The 17761-nt window shown below is 28.5% G+C and overlaps 1 protein-coding gene across 4 annotated transcripts in view; it reads right to left on the bottom strand.

Annotated features, from left to right (window-relative positions):
• Positions 1-17761, bottom strand: part of LOC123299780 (cilia- and flagella-associated protein 410) — a 73277-nt gene that overhangs the window by 27428 nt on the left and 28088 nt on the right. For all 4 annotated transcript variants that reach the window (XM_044882125.1, XM_044882128.1, XM_044882126.1 and 1 more), the window contains exon 2: positions 12405-12470. In XM_044882125.1, the coding sequence (XP_044738060.1) occupies positions 12405-12470 (66 nt within the window). The remainder of the gene's footprint in view (positions 1-12404; positions 12471-17761) is intronic.

Raw genomic sequence — 17761 nt, 5'->3', positions numbered from 1 at the left:
TTATTTGAAAAGAAAACAATAATCTATAGTTTATTATTTGTTTATGGTCTACAGTCTCAGATCTTTTTTAAAACCCTTTTTAAAGGGTTAAAATGAAGTAATAACCATTTTAAGGTAATTAAATAGAAAAGTGAAGGACTTCGACATTTTATAAAAAATCCATGTCATCCGACGCGGTATCTCGAAAATTATAATTTTTGATATGCCGGGTAATTAATATTTTTCCTGTTTTGTAAAATTTCGATCGTCTTCACTTTTCTATGTAGGGGCCGTTCATAAAATACGTCACGCAAAAATTAGGATTTTGAGACTCCCTCCCCCCGGTTGTCACACTTTCTGTGACCCCCTATAAATATTACGTCACAAAAACTAAGTCCCCCCTCCCCCTAAAAAGTCCAAGGATTCTGTAAATGCTCCGATATGTCTATTATTGGTATTGTAACAAATTCTATATCTTCGAAGCAACCATGCGAGTTCGAAAAATGTGTATAGACATTTAACCCCCTGTCCCCCCTTGTCACACTCAGCAGAGCCCCTCCCTCCCTCTTGAGTACGAACGTATTTTATGGACGGCCCCTTATTAACAAATTTTAAAGTTGAGAAGCAATTAATATTTTCTTAGTTCGGCCGCGAAACTTAATGTTTTATTATTTTGTAAAAATGTTCTTTTTTTGTATGGAGATAGACACCAGATTTTTTATTCATTCTGAATCATGCATTAATTCAAAATAAATATTTCGGGAATCAAAACTCAGTTTTCATCCAAGAAGCTGGAGTTCGATTCCCAGTATCAGAACCAAATATAACGTCTGATGAAATCAACTGAAAATAAAGAAAACTATTCGCTTAGTTCATACATTAAAGTCGATTTTATTATTTTCAAGAGATTTCATCAACCGTTATAAGCTTTGTCGAAAGAACTCATTGGAATATTAAAAATCATTATTGGAATATCAAAAAATAAAATGTTTTTCTAAAAAGACTCAGAAATCAAAAACGAGAGTTAGAAATCATGTTTGTAAAGCAAGAAAGCTGCTTTGAAAAGAATTTATCTCTTTTAAAAATTAAAAAGTAAATATCTCAATTTATTTCCTAAAAAGCTTTTTAAGTTAGAAAAACATCAGATGAATTATAATATCAATTCTATATTTGAGATTAAGAAAAAAACATATTTCGCTTCAGTTTACAAGCCTTTATACACACTTACACACGATCAACGTGAAAGAAAACACATCAAAATGTCATATTATTTGACACAATCATTACTTTATAAGTATATTTACTCGAAAATATCTCGAAAGTGCGTGATAAAATTCATCAGAATATTATACAGCATTATATCTACGTATATAAGTGGTAGATGGATAATACATAGAAGACGTTATGAAAAAGAAAAACGGTATAGGTATATATTCTTGTTTGTTCATCTTTCATATTTATTTTCCAAAAATAGACGATGTAAAATGTATTGACGTATATTTTTCAAAAGGTTTATTCAAATTTAGGTTGACATTTTTAAACTAAAATGGTGAAAACTTCATATTATTTTCTAAACAAAATAATATGACATAATATTGTCGGTACATGTACTGATTTTTTAACCCCCGAACTAAAAAAGAGGGTGTTATAAATTTGATCGCTTTGTGTGTGTGTGTGTCTGTCTGTCTGTGGCATCGTAGGATGAACCTAATTTGCAAGATGATCTTCAAAATCGGCTGAGTTTGGTAAAGGCTTTAAGGAAAAATATAATTTAATGGAGAGTGTTCTTAAATGTTTCAAGTGCGAGTTTAGGGTTCCGCACCCAAAAAATTTGTCGGAGGATTTTTTAATTTTGTATAATTTACTTCTTTTATTCAATTTTACTGATTTACTGATTTTTAGTAAGATTTACTAATTTTCTTACGAAACGACGATTTTTTGAATTATTTTATATCTTTATTTTTACTCTTAATATTAAAAGCTATCGGAATAAAAATGATCAACAATGACAATTTTAATTGAATTTGAGTGAATTAAAACTGCCATATTAATGATAATTTTTGTTCAGCGGCCGTAATGGCACGCTGTTTTACTTTTTATAACCTTAAGTTTTCAAACAAAATTAAAATAATATAATTAAAATTAAAGGGTTATTATTCACGTTATTCAAAAGCAGCTTCTTACATGTACCTTGGTTCATATAAAGTTTGGATGGCTACAATACTATTGACATAAAAATTTATTATTTACTATATGTAACAGTTGCAACAAAAAATCAATAACAATAACAAAAAACCTCAAAGATGACAGCTGTAACTCGTTACATAATAATAAAATATTATGTATCAGCAAATAAATCATTTGATGACTCAAGAAATGTCAAAAAGTATACAAACATATGTATTTGTGTAGTATAATCATTTTAATCGCAACAAACGAATTTCAACGTTAACCATTTAATCATTTTAAGTTTATTTTTTTAACTCCTTATAGATCGTTCTAATCTATGTTTCCTTGTATGCCTGCCTTCTTTTTCCCAACTTGGCATTTACCCTCTTCAGTGATTCTTGTATCACATCGTTAACTTATTTCCTCAAGAAGATATTCATTGTTTAATGAACATTTTCTTCATGAAATTCCATCGTATTGAATTCCTTGCTGTTTAGGAATTTGAAGGGAATAATGAGTACTTAATATACTCTCAAAAACAGAGTGAAAAAAAGGCTTGGATACATAACTTTAATACTTAAATGATTACACAGTAAAAATCCGTGTTTTAAAAACCTCATTATGTATAATTTTAGTCGATTGTAATTTTTGCCAGATTATTCTTTATAACTTGCAGCAGCTATTCGACGGAAATTTTTAATTTTTTAGTACATGAATACTCAAACTTTTATCAAATTATTTTAAACTTAAATACCAACAAACCATCGTGAGTAAAAAATTTTCTCCATGATAGAATTAGCATTATGCGAATAAAATATATATCCTCAAATCAAAATTTATTATGACATGCTTATTGAAAATTGTATATAATAAATAATTGAATAGAAAACAGACAGTACTGTAAAATTTTCATGCAAGCTATTTTTAGTTCGAAAAAGTGTATATTTATTATATTAGAAAAGTGTCCTCTACAGGGTTAACAAAAATTTACATACGGATGTGGACGCGGTTCAGTTAAAAGGTGAAAAATACTATAAACATTAAATTATAGCAAAAATAACTTCTTTAAAAAACTTTAATGTGTTAATTGAAATGTTTGCATGTCAATCGACAGTTAAATTTAATTTTGATTTTCGTAAATTACTAGGTAAATTATATTTATATTACAAGTGTAACTCAACGCTATAGTCAATAGTTCATTCCTTCTTGTGATAACTGCTTAAGGTTTTTTGGACTTTAAACTGATTAATAATTCGTTTTTCTCTTTATTCTTATGATAAACAAGTAACAAATGGAAAAGTGGCGTAATTCGACATTTTGCAAAAACCGAATGTCCCATATTCGAGCTCTTATGCCTACGATGCAAAGTACGGAAATCGCATTAAAAAATGTTAAAATTAGATAGATACTTTTCAGGGATTAATTAGGTAACAAAGTCAGAAATTAGGTGCTCTATAACTTACTTACACCGCAACTTAATATTTAATTGCGTTGCTAGTATTATGTGATGCTAGCAACGCAATTAAAATAATAATGAAATAATAAGTGTTAATTTAGGAAACACAATTAAGTGGTTATTAAGTGCTAAACGGTCAGGATCATGAAATTGCCTAGTTAATAAACGAAAACAAAACATAATAAACGAAAGCCTCGAATTATGAAAGACAACGGATCTAAAAATCAGGTCTCTAAAAATTAGGATGAATGTTTAATTAGGTATTAAGTATGCGTGGTTATTAAGTGCTAATTAGGATACCTCATTTGAGAAAAAAAAAAAATACAATATAGTCTTAAAATGCTCGTAAACTATCACATAAACAATCAAAATAAAGTGCTAATTAATTGCTTTATGAAAAACAGCCGAACGGTTTTCGGTCTTTTCTGTATTGTTTTAATTATGAGTTGTTTGGGTTGAGTTTGTCGGCTATAAACCAGTTAATTCGGTTCTGAAGTATTTAGCCCTTGCGATTAATAATGGGACACTATTGCAAAAAAAGAGATATAGCCAACCAACTCGTAATTAAAAAAATACAGATTTATGATCGTATTCATCTTATCTTTCTTGTAAGCACCTAATTAGCACTTAATTGCAAGGCTTAGTTTATACCTGACTAAGCATTCGTCCTAGTTTTAGAGAGACCTGATTTTCAGATCTGTTGTTTTGCGAAATTCGAGGCTTTCGTATATTAGTTTCACTGTCCTGGCCGTTTAGCAATTAATAAGCACCTTCTGTTTCCTTAACATTCATTATTATTTCAACTTTCGAGAATTAAGTTGCGGTGTACAGAGTACCTAATTTCTGACTTTGAAACCTAATAAGCATCTAAAAAGTACCTAATTTTGGCATTTTTAAATGCCATTTCTCAAAACTCTTCATTCGACACCTAGAAAATTGCTATCTTTCATTTGTCGGGCGTTTGTTTAGAAGAATTTCAAACCCTTATTTAGTATATTAGCATTCGGAATTTTACATTTTCCAAAATTTTCCCAAAAAAAACTGTTATTGCAATAAAATTGTGTTATTTTAATTTTTTTTAATTCTTTTTTTTTATTATAAAATTTTTTTCAGCCTATTTATTACTATTTCGAATATCTATACTTTTAAAATTGAAAAACTGAATAAATATGATTAAAAAACATTTAATTAGGATCATATTACAAATGAACAAAACCGTATTCTATAATTATATTCGTGTTTTTAAGAATTTTAGTTTCTACAATATAATAATAATGAGATACGTCTATTTCAGGAAATCGATATTTAATACCATGCATTTACATGTGTGATTAGTTTGAACAACAATAAACAGTCTGAGTAGGTTATGTCACGCAAACGTTTTGATAATATGCATTGAACTTTGTTTTACTATTATTATTCATAGAAATAGATAGAGAGAACGAGGTAAATAGCAAAGGTAGATAAACTGTTTAGTACACGGTTTTTAAATTTCGAGTGTATATTTTATAAAATTCATTGTGAAAGTCATGAACTTTGTTAATAGCATTATAGTTTAAAGGAAATTAAAAAACATGCCTTTATTGCACTAAAAAGTGGATAATAATTTTAAATGTTAAAGCGTACGTAAAATTCAAAGCGTGGGGTGCTCTCTACATGCATGCTTTAAATTAGCTGATTTGACAGAAATCGACCACTTCATACGCTTTGAATTTTACAGTATAACTAAAATTATTATCCACTTTTTAGTGCAACAAAGCGAGTTTTTTTTAACTATAAATTATTTGACAACCTTACGCATAAGTAGCGGGCAGCGTAACCACTACAACATACTAGTAATATTTCAAGATCATATTATTACTAAGATTTTATTATTTATTTTTAGTTAGTTTTTTTTAGTAAAGACAATAAAAGCGTGTCAACAAAAATATCGCAATATGTAGATTGAATTTTTTAGAATGAGACAAAAGGCAATAAAGCAACTTAGGGCCAGTTTTGCTGAACCTTCAGAAAAAGTGTGTTTCTGTACAAAACTCTCCACAGACAAGGTACTAAGAGTTTTTCATCACTACATTGTGTGGAGACTTTTAGGGTAGACTTTTCTCCTAAGGCTAATGTTACGTCATTTTAACCTGGACTTTAAGCACCACGTTCTTATGGATACTTTTTCACAAATACAAAAAATAAAAATTTGCCTCCTTGAAGATTCAGATAATTTTACCGAAAGAACTGTTGCAATTTATTTGAGCAATGGCCTCTGCAAATATTTTAAAACCTTCTTTTTACTCATCTATTTTTCTTTTAAAAATTTCGATTTTGAGTAATGTTAATAATGACGAAAAACATCGGTATCCAGCACTGGATTTATCGGTAGATTTCGAAATATCGGTATTGAAGATATTATGTCTCTTATTTCTTATCAAAATCTATATGAAATTAATTTTCAATATTAATAATTTAATATTTTTTTATGATATAAAAATTGTGTAAACAATATATAAATATTATTATTTCTTAGTATTCATGATAATTAAATTTTGTTAATATTATTAAAATATTAAATTTAAACAATAACAATGAAATATTAAAATTAAAAGCTATTAAATTAATAATTTTTAAGTGCCAGATCTAATTAATTTTCTTCGTACCCTGGCCTCTTTGCATAATACAAGATGCTCTCATTTCACACAATTAATCTGGAAATTTCTCCAATATAGTGTTTTTAGGAAAAATGACTGACGGAGGGTATCCTACAGAAGCCGTAAATTTGACATGGGCTTACAAGATTCGGGTTTTGTTAAAAAATTAAGATATGGAGGAAATATTCAATAAGATATTTAATCTTTATAAAATAGTAAACAATTTTGTTAGAAATATTTTTTCATAAACCTAATACATACGGCAGAAATCGATAGCAAAAATCAGTCTACTCATATGAAAATGTGAGATAGATTCAATTCTTTGATAATAGCAAGAGATAGAGCAAAATTTCAAAAGTGTTTTTGTGAAAATTTTTCGAATTTTGATTAGATTCCGTGGAAATCGAATAGAAAGAAAAAGATAATTTTATAAAATTATGAATAAGAAAAAAATTGTAGGATTTCATAAAGGTCACTTCAAGGTCAAATGAATTCCGAATAAAAGTATTAGGATTGAGTTGCTGAATCGTTTTTATAGCTTTTCACTGAAATACAAAAAAAATTGAATTCAGAAATACTTTCATTTAAAAAAATGGACTTGACCATGAAGGTTAAGAATAGACTTGACCAAGGCCCCTTTTAGATGGTGCGAGCATAATCTTACAACTTTTGTCATTTTTTTGATTCTTAATTTTTTTAAATTCAGAAAGTTTCGCACTTTTTGCACACTTTGTATGTGGCTCCGTGTATATGAATTCAACCAAGCCAGGCTCTTAGTATATTAACCTTGAATTATTTAAAGTAAAATATTGTATTATTAAAAAAATATTATTATTCATCTTTCAAGAAAATAAATTGAAATACTATATGTATTCAATTTAGATCTTATTCAATGATTAATAATTAAATCAAGTTAAATTTTATATAAGTATAATTCGATTTGGTTTGTTTATTCAAGGAAAGGCTTTTTATTTAAAACAAGATCAGTTATTAGATCATAAAGGTGAGATTGTTTATTCGATAATCTATACATATAAAATGCTTTGTCCTGAATGACTTGAACGACAGATCAACTTACAGCTTAAACCGCTGATCGTAGAGAACTAAAACTTTTAGCGCGTGTTCTTTGTATGACGTAGGCATCCGATAAGAAAGGATTTTCCCAAATTCTTTCCTTATGGAATACATTGATTATGCCACTCATTCTGTCATTCTGCAAGTAAAATAAATTTAATATTTTTTTCTGAACATAGTCTCTAGAAACTTCTAATACCTTTATATAATTGTGCAAATGTAAAATTTAGTATTTCAGTATTTAATATTTTTTTGTGCCATAAAAATGAAATTCTTGGCCAAAAATGGTCTGATTTTCGGAATGAGAGACAGAATCCATGTAATCTGACATGGGATTGTTGATATCAAGGCAATGATAACAATTTTAAGCCAAAATAAGCATTTCAAATAAATTTTGAGCTACATATACCCTTCGCCTGGACCCAATTCTCCTCTATGACAAGATTAAGTTGGCTGAATGTTCTTTGGGGTCCTATAAACACGTTCAAAAAATTTTCATTAAAATCGTTGCTGTTTCCCAATTTTTCCACTATCGACATTTTTTAGCAACTTATTATCTGCGTTATTAGTTAAGTTTGGGGTTATTTTGCAATTTATGATACAAAACAATGATTTTTTGTAAAAAATATTCGCATGTTTTTTTGCGAATGCGAATATTCGACACATGACTAGTGCCATTTATATATATGATGCGACAAAAAAATATTTAAATCGTTCTCTTTACACTCAAAGTAAAACACTGTATAATTCAGGCATGGGCAAATGTGACTCAGAGAAGTCCCTCGGACTCCTAACTTAAAATTCGAATAAGACAGTGACAACCTTAAATGCGAGTAAGACAGAGAGACAACATGTTTTTTCTACCTATCTCATTACTATTAGAGAAACTGAGATAAGTATAACGTATACCCGCCTCACTTCCTCCTCTATGAGCAATGCGGACTTGAATAAAGAGACACACAAAAAAGCTTATAACACACAATAAAGTTATTACAATGGTGACTTTGACTTAAAATAACTCGCCCATGCCTGGACTGTAATTGATAAATGGTGATGTTTTATTTTCTATGTCTTTACGTATATATTTATTTATGTATTTGAAGTATTTTAAACACATTTATTTGTATTTAGAAATAGGAAACATAAACAAGTATATCCATATAAGGTGACAATTTTACAGATGTTAATCAATTCAAAAAACAAGAAAGAAGAAAAAGAATAATAAATATTTTTTTAATTTCTAAGGTCAAGAAAACTTGTATTATTTCGTATTAACACAGGCGACAAGTTTATTAGCATCTAATATAATTAACTCTGACTTGAAATGTTATTTAATAATAAAAAGTATAGTATTAAATTTTATTGTATTAAAAGTAATTATACATTTCCTTTGTGTTTAAGAATCAAAAATTTTGTTAAGAATAAAATAAATATAAAATAAACATATTATTCTATCCGAGATAACTTTAGGCATCTTTATTTTTTGGGTAACTGAATCGAAATTTCGAGTTTACTGAGTCAAAATCTAATTCAGATTTATATTAATTATATGTTGATGAGTTTTGGTCGTCTCGGAAATATATTTATATGAGGAAAAACTTACTGGAAGATTAATTCAGAAAACAAATTGTCTAAAAAACAAAAATATTTAATAAATACATTAAATAAATTTTATTCTTGATAAAAAATTAAATTCACTTTTAATTTGTAATTATTTCAATTCATATCTACATATAAAAAATATTATTAAATTCAAATAAAAAAGAAAGTTATGCACTTTTCAACAAAAAAAATTAATAACCATATCCGACTATCAGAAATTTATGCACAAATGTGCAATATTAAACAGCCTTTCCTTTCTTACATAAAAAAAATCTTTCAAAACGAATGGGAAAAGTAATCCGGTCAGATTTTTTTACGACAATTTTTTTTGCTTTCTTTTAAAAAACTTATGATTTACGTTTATTTTTTATCATTTTGCATTTAATTAACAACAATAAAAAATAACGTAGCATTGCGAAAAAATAAATTTTTCCACCACAATGTTAATTGTTACACTTGGCGGTGAGGTGCTAAAATGTTTTACAGTCTTTAAAGCCGGAGGGAATCAATTTTTTAAAAAAAAAATTTTCTTTGGAAATGTTTATCCTGTTAACAATCAATCTCAAATTTTCATCATCGCAAATTTTGAAACATATGAGCCTAAAATAAGTTTCTTACAAATTTCACTGATTTATTTATTCATTCATGACCACCGTGACCATGACATGGGTTATTAACAACGACTTTTAGACGAATCATTTTAAACTGAAAAACAATCTTGATTGAAAATTTTCTTGCAAATGGGTCACTTTTCAGCAAAATTCACAATATCACGGATTTTATTAGGCGTTCCTCCAATTTTTCGGTTCTTAAATATATTTTAGGCCTTAATAAAATTTCTTCTTTCTCCAAATATATTTTTACCTGTGACTTAAAACGAGCTAGAGAAATAATTTATAGTAATTTACTTTCTTTTAATTTATAGGCAGCACGATAAGTTTGAAATTGATAAGTATAGGATGGGATTTGATAAGGGAATAAGGAAGATATCGCGTGGATAGAAAAAAACAGCCTAGAAAAATAACCACTTGGAAATCATCTCATTAGCAATTTATGATATATGAAGTAAGAATATTTTTATGGACGTTCTTATGTATAAGACAAAGAAGAAATGTACTGCGCGATAACTATAGACCAAATGTATCAATACAAAGTACAAATTCTCTTTGTTTTATACATAAGAACGTCCATAAAAACTCTTCTTACGTCATATATTACAAATGAAATTCACAAAATTTTAAAAAAACCCACACAAATTTTTCGGCTACGGAACCCTAAACTCGTATTTGAAACATATCTAAGAACACTCTCCATTAAATTGCCTTTTTCCTTAAAAACATTTTCCAAACTTAGCCGATTTGGAAGATTATCACCAATTATTTTTTCGGATACGGAATCCTAAATTCGCACTTGAAATGTAACTAAGAACACTCTACATTAAATTACCTTTCAAACAAAACCAAAAAATCAAAATCGGTTCATCCGTTTAGGCTCTACGATGCCACAGACAGACAGACACACGCACATAGCGGTCAATCTTATAACACGCCTTTTCTTAATTCGGGGTAATAAATGGCTAATGAAGTTTCTCGGTTAAAGAAAAAATGTATTGCGTTACGAAATGCTTTTTGTCTATGTAAGTAGATGTCAAAAAAACAAAACGAAAACTTCTAACTCTAAAACATTCTAGTTCAATTTTTCATGTATAAAAATGATCAATAACAAAGAAAAGTGAAGAAATATTGATACTTTTAATCTTTCGTGCAGCACCACTTCAACTATAAAGATATGATTGATGATAAAAATTTATGACGTATTGTTTACATCAGGTGCAAATGTTTTTATTAAATAATAATCATAAATGTTATTATTGTATGCTAATTAAATTCAACGTAGTGTATATTCAATTGCCCACGTGAAAATATATGAAGGTCATTATTGCATATCATTATTTTATTATTTTTTTGAAGAATCTTTTGATGACAGGCGTTGTACCAGGAAGGAAAGTTGCCTCTTCCATGACAAAAGACAATATTTATTATTATTTATAAAATACATTTTTTTAAATAATGTTAATGAAAACAAACAAGTGACTGAGTTAATTGTTGAAATAACATGTATAGACAGTGTTGATTACTCTGTCGTATACACATACATACATGTCACATATATATAACTGATATACCCATATGATACCTACTATACAATTTGCGCTCTCTCGGGTAAACAGTGATGTTTACGAAAAAATGTTTAAAACAAAAGTTGCTTAATTTTTTATAAAAAACATTTTTTACATTTAAAATTTTGTTCTATCTCTAACGGTTTACAACATGGATCCTACGGAACCAAGACCCAATTGACCTATATTGCTCTCATATACGAACTCGGCCTCACTTTTTACCAGCTTTGATATCTCTTTTCGTTTTTGAGTAATCGTGATGAAAGACGGACAGACGACAGAAAGAGAACTGGAAATGAACTAATTAGGTGATTTTATAAAACACTTATACCAAAATTATGTTCCTAGTATCAATATTTTAAGCGTTACAAACTTGGGACTAAACTTAGTATACCTTGGTATATTTCTTATACATGGTATAATAATTCTATCAATCTGTTAACTAATAGGTATACGGGTATGTTAAACATTGTATAAGGCTTAATTTTTAGGTTGGGCTCGTAATATTTGTCCACGCATTAAATATATTATTGCGTTAAACTAACGGTATAAATAAATATAAAAAAATGTAAATAACTGCCAAGAAACGTATGGAAGATCTTTTTTTACATATACATATTCATCATAAATAGAAAGTTAATTTCTTTAAGGTAGTAGGTACTATCGGTAATAGACTTCGCATTCAGAATTTAATGAAACTTGGCATAGTTGTCCATTATTAAATCATAATTAACCAGTTAAAATTTTAGGGGCCTACAGAGAACTGAAAATCAGAACGTCCAGTTTTGTGAAATAAAATAAAATCTGTGATTTCCCATAAGGATTAATGTTAAAATATCTTTAAAATATCTTTTTTTCAATTCTCTGATGGTCCCTAAAAATTTAACTGGTTAATTATGATAACTATGCCAAGTTTCATCAAATTCTGAATGCAAATCTATTACCGATAGTACTACCTTAAGAATAAATAAATTATCCATATTTTGGGGTGCTAAATGATTGGAGATGAGGCTCAATTTGATAATTAAGGGTTTACCATCAAAACGCAGAACCATAAAATTTCTTCCGTTTGAAATTTGAATGTGAAAATCAAACGGAAAATGTCAGTTTAAGAAACTATTTTTGGAATGTATATGCTTTGAAACGAATTTCAATCGATTTGCAACGTTTGTTTGTACAATTTTTCACAACTTGCTGCCATAAATATTTCTTTTTTTTCAAAAGCAAGATCTTTGACGAAAATCATAGCGTTATCAAAATTTAACTCAAAGAAAATTTATTTACAATAACAGACAAAAAGACTTACCTCAATGAAAGAACTTCAACACTGTGCATTCGTCGTAACAAGCTCACGTCAGTCAATTCACTGCCCCTGAAAGAAAAAAAAGAAAATTTGTAATAACAATAAATAATTGGATATATTTAATAGAAAATACTGTTTTTATTTTATAACAATAAAACAAATTAATTTACATGCGTTTTTAAAATTCTTTTATTGCAATAAATAAAATAATTTTCCACTTGAATTAAATACTTGATAAAAGTAATTGTATATAGCAATATTTCTTCTAACAAATTTATATTTGATAAAAAAGAAGCCTATTTTATTTATGTGCGTTCATTACTTGAAAGCAGATTAATTCATTGAACTTAACTCTTCTTTTAATCACAGGAGATAGTGAAAGATGGTGATAAGGAAATTACTGGAATATATGTAAAAATTAGTATTATTGGTGGAAAATTAAAGGAGTCACCGAGTGATCATTTCGAAAATTTCGTTTTTAATTAAAAAAAAAACAAAACAAAACAAAATTCAAAGCTGAACGATTTTGTCACTGTTGCTTCTTGTATCAGTTGACTTAAAGGAAACCCATGATCATAAGACCTAAACTGACCAAAAGCATGAAGAGATGAAAAAAGTGAAAACTTTTTGTTCATCTTTTCAATAATTTGGTCAACTGTTAGTCTTATATCTATCGATTTTCGTTGGTTGTGTGTATAAATTGGAAGCGTTTCGATGTGATTTTTTATAGCGTGCTTAGGACGTAAAAAGTGAGTTTGAGTTCGTAAATGAACAACATATGTCAAGTGGGTCCGTAGGACTCATTTTGAAAACCGTTAGGGATAAAATAATAGTTCGAAAGTTAAAAAAGTTTTTAATAAAAAAAATAAAACACTCTAGATTGAAACATGTTTTCGTAAACATCACTGTTTGCAGGCAACTTCAAATAGTGGTCTTGTGAAAACCAAAACAAATGTGTACCTTTCGTGCCTTTCGTGCGGGTGTACTATTTGTATAATTGTGTTAGTTTTTTTTAAACTTTTCTAATTTATAAAAAATAATGCAAGCACTGACGTTCAATACTTTCTACATAGGGCCATTCAACAATTAACTCCCTCAATTGTTTGTTTTCACGTGTTTTTAGTCAGTTCATACATACAATTGAACAGTATTGAACAGTATATTATATACTTATATTTATTGAACGCCTACTGAAATTCTATTTAAATACTGTTATCGTAGTTTTATTCTAAGTTACTAGTTGTCGCTTGGCAAAATGATTTTCCCAAAAGCAAAAATTAAAGGACTTGGATCCCTGGACGGGATGCTAGAAAGGGGTAGAAAGTAGGGTAAATAGAGAGAATACCTTTAGCTTGATTAAACCAAAGGGCCTACAAATTGTGTACGATGTCGTCATCAGCTAGTAAATAATAAAAACAAAATTAAATATAAATGTTACGGACCACTGATCTAAATACGCACAACAACTTCTTCCAGTAAATGTAGTTTTTCTTATTTTTTTAAATTATAGAAAAAGTAAACCAATTTAACGGTCAATAATTGATATAAATAAAATAATAAAATTTCAATTTCGTCAATCATACTTTAATATAAGGTGAATAATTTATAACTGATTTATTGTGTTTTGTCCATAACAGTTCTTTTAAAACTGTGAAATATCAATTTATAATTTTAATTTCATTTGCTAATTTTTAGGATTGGTTTTGGTTAGTAACTTCTCAGTATAGGGAAGTTATTGTAATTGCAAATTATTAACATATAGCGGGAGGTGGAGTACAGTGGAATACGGAGCACAATGGAACAATTGTAATACTTGTGTACCTTATTCCAAGAAAATTTCAAAACAAATTACATAAAATAATTAAGTTAGGTTAACTTAAATTTTCTTGGAATAAAGTACAAATATTACTATTGTTCCATTGTGCCCCAATTGTTCTACTGGGCTCTACTTCCCTAGCCCCTTCAGATTGACGCATGTGTGTTCGTTCGATTTTAAACATTTTTTTGTTCACAATTTCCCGTGAATAGAAATAGGTGATTTAAAAAAATTAAAATCTTTTTTTAAACTCCCATCTTAAGAATAGGATTTATTGTTTCTTATTTTGATTAATTAATTTAAAGTAATTTTCTCTCGATGATTTATGTATTATATAATGAATAATAAAATTTTAAAATTTTTATTATCTTAAGACTAACTAATTTCACGCCTAACTAAGTACATTAAAGTATATACAATTAATAATATTAATTAAAGAGAGTGGATATTAACTTTTATGATCTTATAAGAATAATTTGATTAATTTTATTCAAATATGTAAATTGAGGAAATTTATTATACCATTTGCGTATAATTAATTGAACTAAAATTGTCATGTTTGGTATCAATAAATATTTTCAGCTAAATTCTAGATTTTTCTAATCCATTCTTCAAAAGTGGATGTTGCTTTATTTTCACAGATAGGTAAAACAAAATAGATTGTGCTTTCTATATAGCTAAACACTGGAAAATTTTTTAAGACATAAGACTTCAAATTAAAAAAGAAGAGAAAAGCTACAGTAAGACGAAGGTCCTGATTGGCTTCCAGGCTAGAAATACCTGTAATATACAAGAACCAGAATGTAGACTAAGTAGAATCAGTTATTTTTTAAGAGTTTTGCTTTGTTCGCAAATTTGTTGGAAAATAAACATGATTTACAATTCTAGTCCACAAATCGTTGTATCTGTGCGCTGTACTTCAGTGTACTAGCAAAATATGATAAAGTCTTGCTATTATTTGTAGACCGTGGGACAGAAAGGGTGATAAATACATACATGAAACTTTGTGAGTGGCTTCCTTTTGGTGAGCCTACCAAACTTCTATCTACGACTTTTTTTGAAATGCTGCTTTCTCAAATGAGCACGGTAAGGTCATAGTTAAGCTATCGGTCTGAAAAAAAACGCAGCGAGGAACTTTTCGGACACTATGACCACTTCATAACATTAATAGTTATTACAATATACAATAATATTTTTTCCGACAAAAATTCTGCACCGAATATATTTGATATATTTGAATGTTTAAACATAATTCATAAAAATAAGTATAAAATTTTACTTTCGTTTTATTTTTAATTAGTCATTTTAAAATTAAAGTAGAAAACATTCATAATTTGTATGAATAGTTCCTTCAACCGTGATCATCACAACAAGTTAGTTCACTTTAGCTTAGTAAATAATAGTTTAGTAAAACATAGTACGGTTGCTTAGCTTAAAACAAATATTTTAAATTATTGGGAAATAAAACAAGACAACTTACGTAGTGCTTAAGGTAAGAAGAACAAAATTTTTCGATATCTGCCTTGGTTTTCGAAATATCGTAAGCTAAATAATTTAAACAAAATTTTCAATTTCCAATATTTTGAAAATTACTCGAGATATCGACAGATTTTACTGGCGTATACACATTTAAGGATCAAATCGTAAAACCATTTTAATAAGATATCCCATAAAACGGGAGGCTCGTTGCTGGATTCCTTAATAATTGCCATTTTTTGCAATTAACAGAATTCAAATTCTTAGATTTTTACCAAACGGAATTGTATTCCAAGCTAAGGAATTGCACTATTCGTTCATTTTAGCTAGTATACACGATAAATAGGAAATCACATGGCATAACGATGGATGGATGATATGACACGATGATAATCTTATAGTTAGTATAACTGCTCTACAATTTGAAAGAGTAAGGTAAAAACTATGGGATTATGGTTTGATAGTTGTCAGTCGTTTTGACGATGATCAGTCGAGAAGACAAGATGGTTATAACGATCATATTGTTTTTAACAACTGATGAATATAACGAGGAGTTAACTGTAAGCAGTCAAGGAAAGTGGGTACTCTCTTGTTCAATAAAATAAAGGTGTTTTACAATTGTATTCTAAAAAACATTTTCATGGGACACTATTAAAAATAACTGATCTAAAAAAAAAAATATGCTGAAGTGAAACGGCTCAGTAACCGAGCGAGTTAGAGCGTCTTTACTTTCTTTGACTACTGACTAATGGGGCGGTAAATTGATCTGACACTGTCGTCGCTTGGATAAGAACGAAGTAATATAGGTTTATTGGGTCTTGGGTCCGTAAGACCCCACTTGTAAACCGTTAGAGACAGAAACAAGGTTTATATGTAAAAAATGAGGTGATGATGAAAAACATACATACTCTAACTATTACAATTAAGAATCAAAAAAGAAGCTGTCGTTCGAAATTTTCTTAAAAGTTTTAAAACAAACATTGAATAAGTAAAGTACTAGGTAGATGCATTTTTTTGAGTAAGTGTTATAATAGAAACATAATATTTTATTTTAATAAATATTTCTTATGTGATGCTCATCACAATTGTTTTTTAAGTGTTTTATTGATAACCTAGAAATTTTAAAGCGTTTAAATTACAATTACGAAATTTCACAGTAAAAGTAATTTCATCTTGATTCAACCATTTTACGCAAGTAATTTATTATCACTAGCTTTTTCTCTTGACTTCGCTCGCTATAATTATTCTTCATTTCAATTAATTCACTAAATGTTTCATTTAGACCAAAGTTTATGAACGAAAATTTAGCTATAATTTTATAGTGAGTCATGGTCAACAAAAGTGCGTAAAGAAAACGACAAAGTAATGCATCACTTTTTATACCATGTATATATGAAATATACATAGTATATTAAGTTTAGTCCCAAGTTTGTAACGCTTAAAAATAATGATGCTAGGAAAAAAATTTCGTCATAGGTGTTCATAAAATCACCTAATTAATCCATTTCCGCTTGTCCGTCCGTCTGCGGACACGATAACTCAAAAAATGATATCGAGCTGAAATTTTTACAGCGTACTCAGGACGTAAAAAGTGCGGTCAAGTACGTAAATGAGTATCATAGGTCAATTGGGTCTTGGGTCCTTAGGACCTATCTTGTAAACCGTTAGAGATAGAACAAAAGTTTAAATGTAAAAAATGTTCCTTATCAAAAATTAAACAACTTTTGTTTGAAAACATTTTTTCGTAAACATCACTGTTTACCCGTGAGAGCGCCAATTAGGCGGAAATTTTATAATATGTACTATACTTGATTATAAGTTATGTAAGTGTCACATGTTTGTATGAGTAATGTGATAAAGAAGTCAACACTGACTATGCATGGTATTTCAACAATTAACTCAGTCAATTGTTTGTTTTCACTTGTTTAAAATAACAAAGGTGTATTTTAAATTTAATTATGTACTGCATCTTAAAAAAGTACATTGAACTTTTTACAATTTTATATTAACTTACATTTACAAGCATAGCACACAACACTGAGGCATAAGGTACTGTGTTTATTCATAG

Source organism: Chrysoperla carnea, chromosome 5 (genome assembly GCF_905475395.1).
Source record: "Chrysoperla carnea chromosome 5, inChrCarn1.1, whole genome shotgun sequence".
NCBI lineage: Eukaryota > Metazoa > Arthropoda > Insecta > Neuroptera > Chrysopidae > Chrysoperla > Chrysoperla carnea.
The sequence above is the reverse complement of the archived record's forward strand: the minus strand, read 5'-3'. Positions and strand labels throughout refer to the sequence as shown.